Source organism: Cyprinodon variegatus, unplaced genomic scaffold (assembly GCF_000732505.1).
Source record: "Cyprinodon variegatus isolate N-32 unplaced genomic scaffold, C_variegatus-1.0 Scaffold1058, whole genome shotgun sequence".
Taxonomy (NCBI): Eukaryota; Metazoa; Chordata; class Actinopteri; order Cyprinodontiformes; family Cyprinodontidae; genus Cyprinodon; species Cyprinodon variegatus.
In genome coordinates this window covers 97,523-99,153 of record NW_015151511.1, presented here as the reverse complement: position 1 = coordinate 99,153, position 1,631 = coordinate 97,523, and the positions used below count along the sequence as shown (strand labels likewise).

At 42.2% G+C, this 1,631-nt stretch overlaps 1 protein-coding gene across 1 annotated transcript in view; it reads left to right on the top strand.

Moving 5' to 3' along the window:
* The window catches only part of LOC107101142 (protein NLRC3-like), a 14,231-nt gene extending 12,832 nt beyond the window's left edge, over window positions 1-1,399 (top strand). The window contains exon 5 of the mRNA XM_015399931.1: window positions 810-1,399. Within this exon, the coding sequence (XP_015255417.1) occupies window positions 810-1,399 (590 nt within the window). The remainder of the gene's footprint in view (window positions 1-809) is intronic.
* Window positions 1,400-1,631: the final 232 nt, after the last annotated feature.

The following is a 1,631-nucleotide window of genomic DNA, read 5'->3' as shown; positions in this document are numbered from 1 at the left end:
GATTGGTTTATTTGGCCCGTCTATCACCAACATAGGCCAATCAGCTAACCAGTATTTTCGCCCCTTCCCAAAACTACTTCAGCGGAAGGTTTCCAGATAGATATGCAGAGCAAGGCCTCAGAAGAGGCAGATATATCCCAGAATGCTTTGAGGGGAGAGCTCTCCTCGCAAAGCATTATGGGATTTGCCGTCACAGCGGCTCGCTGTCGCCATAGGCTGTCACTCCCCGACAGCGGCGACTAATAACAAAGATGGCGCAGGCACCGTGCGGTGGGGGAGGAGTTATGTGACCAACAGAGCAAAAAGCAGTGATCATATGTCTGAACGGTCAGTTCACTGAGTTCACTATAAAGTCCACCATATAGTCCCCTCTGTATGTGGACACAGTCAGCTTGTTTAAGCTATAAGAACGGCACATTTTAAACAGGTCGTGCAGGAGAAATGGGCTCATGCATGCGCTTGCACCTGCATTTTTTTTATGAGGGCTGATCTTTTAAAAAATCCTCCACAATACCTTTAAATTATAAACAAGTCAATGTCCTCTTCTTTTTTTTCTTTCTAAGAAAAATATTCTATATAAAAAGATCCTAATTTCTGTCTATATGAATAATAACTGCGAGTTCTTATTTATTTATGGGTTAGTTGAGGCATTTTATACATCTGTTGGGGATTTTTTTGCACAGTATTTTGTTCAGTTAGAAGCTCTTTGGATCCTTTTGACTTTAATTATGAGCTTGTCATCAAAACTGAACTGGGGGGTCTTTAAAATGAAAAAAGTCACACCTGTTTTTTCTGGTTTTCTTTCTCAGACACCTGTGAACTTGAAATGGACCCAAACACAGCAAACACATTCCTCATGTTGTCCCAAAGCAACAGGAGGGTGGTGTGTTCGAGGAAACGTGTATATCCAGATCATAAAGAAAGATTTAACTTCTGGCATCAGGTGCTATGCAAAGACGCTCTGCCTAGCCACTGTTACTGGGAGGTGGAATGGGAAGGACAGGTTGATATAGCAGTAAGTTACAAAGGAATCAGCAGAAAGGGAGACGGAAGAGACTCCCTATTTGGAGCAAACGATAAGTCCTGGACTCTGACCTGCCTCCTCAACCGCTTTGCTGTCTTTCATGACGGAAAGCTTAAAGAACTTTCCCCGCCCCCGGGCGCCTTCAACAGAGTCGCAGTGTTTGTGGACTGTCCTGCTGGCATTCTGTCCTTCTATGTGGTTTCCTCTGACATGCTCATCCACCTCCACACATTCAGCACCACATTCTCCGAACCTCTGTATGCCGGATTTGGATGTGATCGGGATAAGGGGCTGATGAACTTCTTATATATGAGGTCGTCACTGTCTGTGTGCACGCCGTCCAAAGACGAGTCGGCGGCACCTGCTACAAAATAAGAACCAAAAAATTTGGTTAAAAATATGTGGTTTAATGTGACCTCATGTCAAAATTGGAATAAACTGTGGTTTAAATGTAATTCAACTGCAAATTTTGATATGTTAAAAATGAATTTATTTTTTGTTTTATTTTCTATTTTAAATGACATTTGTTCTTTTCTATATCTGTTTAAAGGAATAGTACACCCAAAACATGATTAGCCTTCATTTTCTACTCACCCCCATGCTGAAC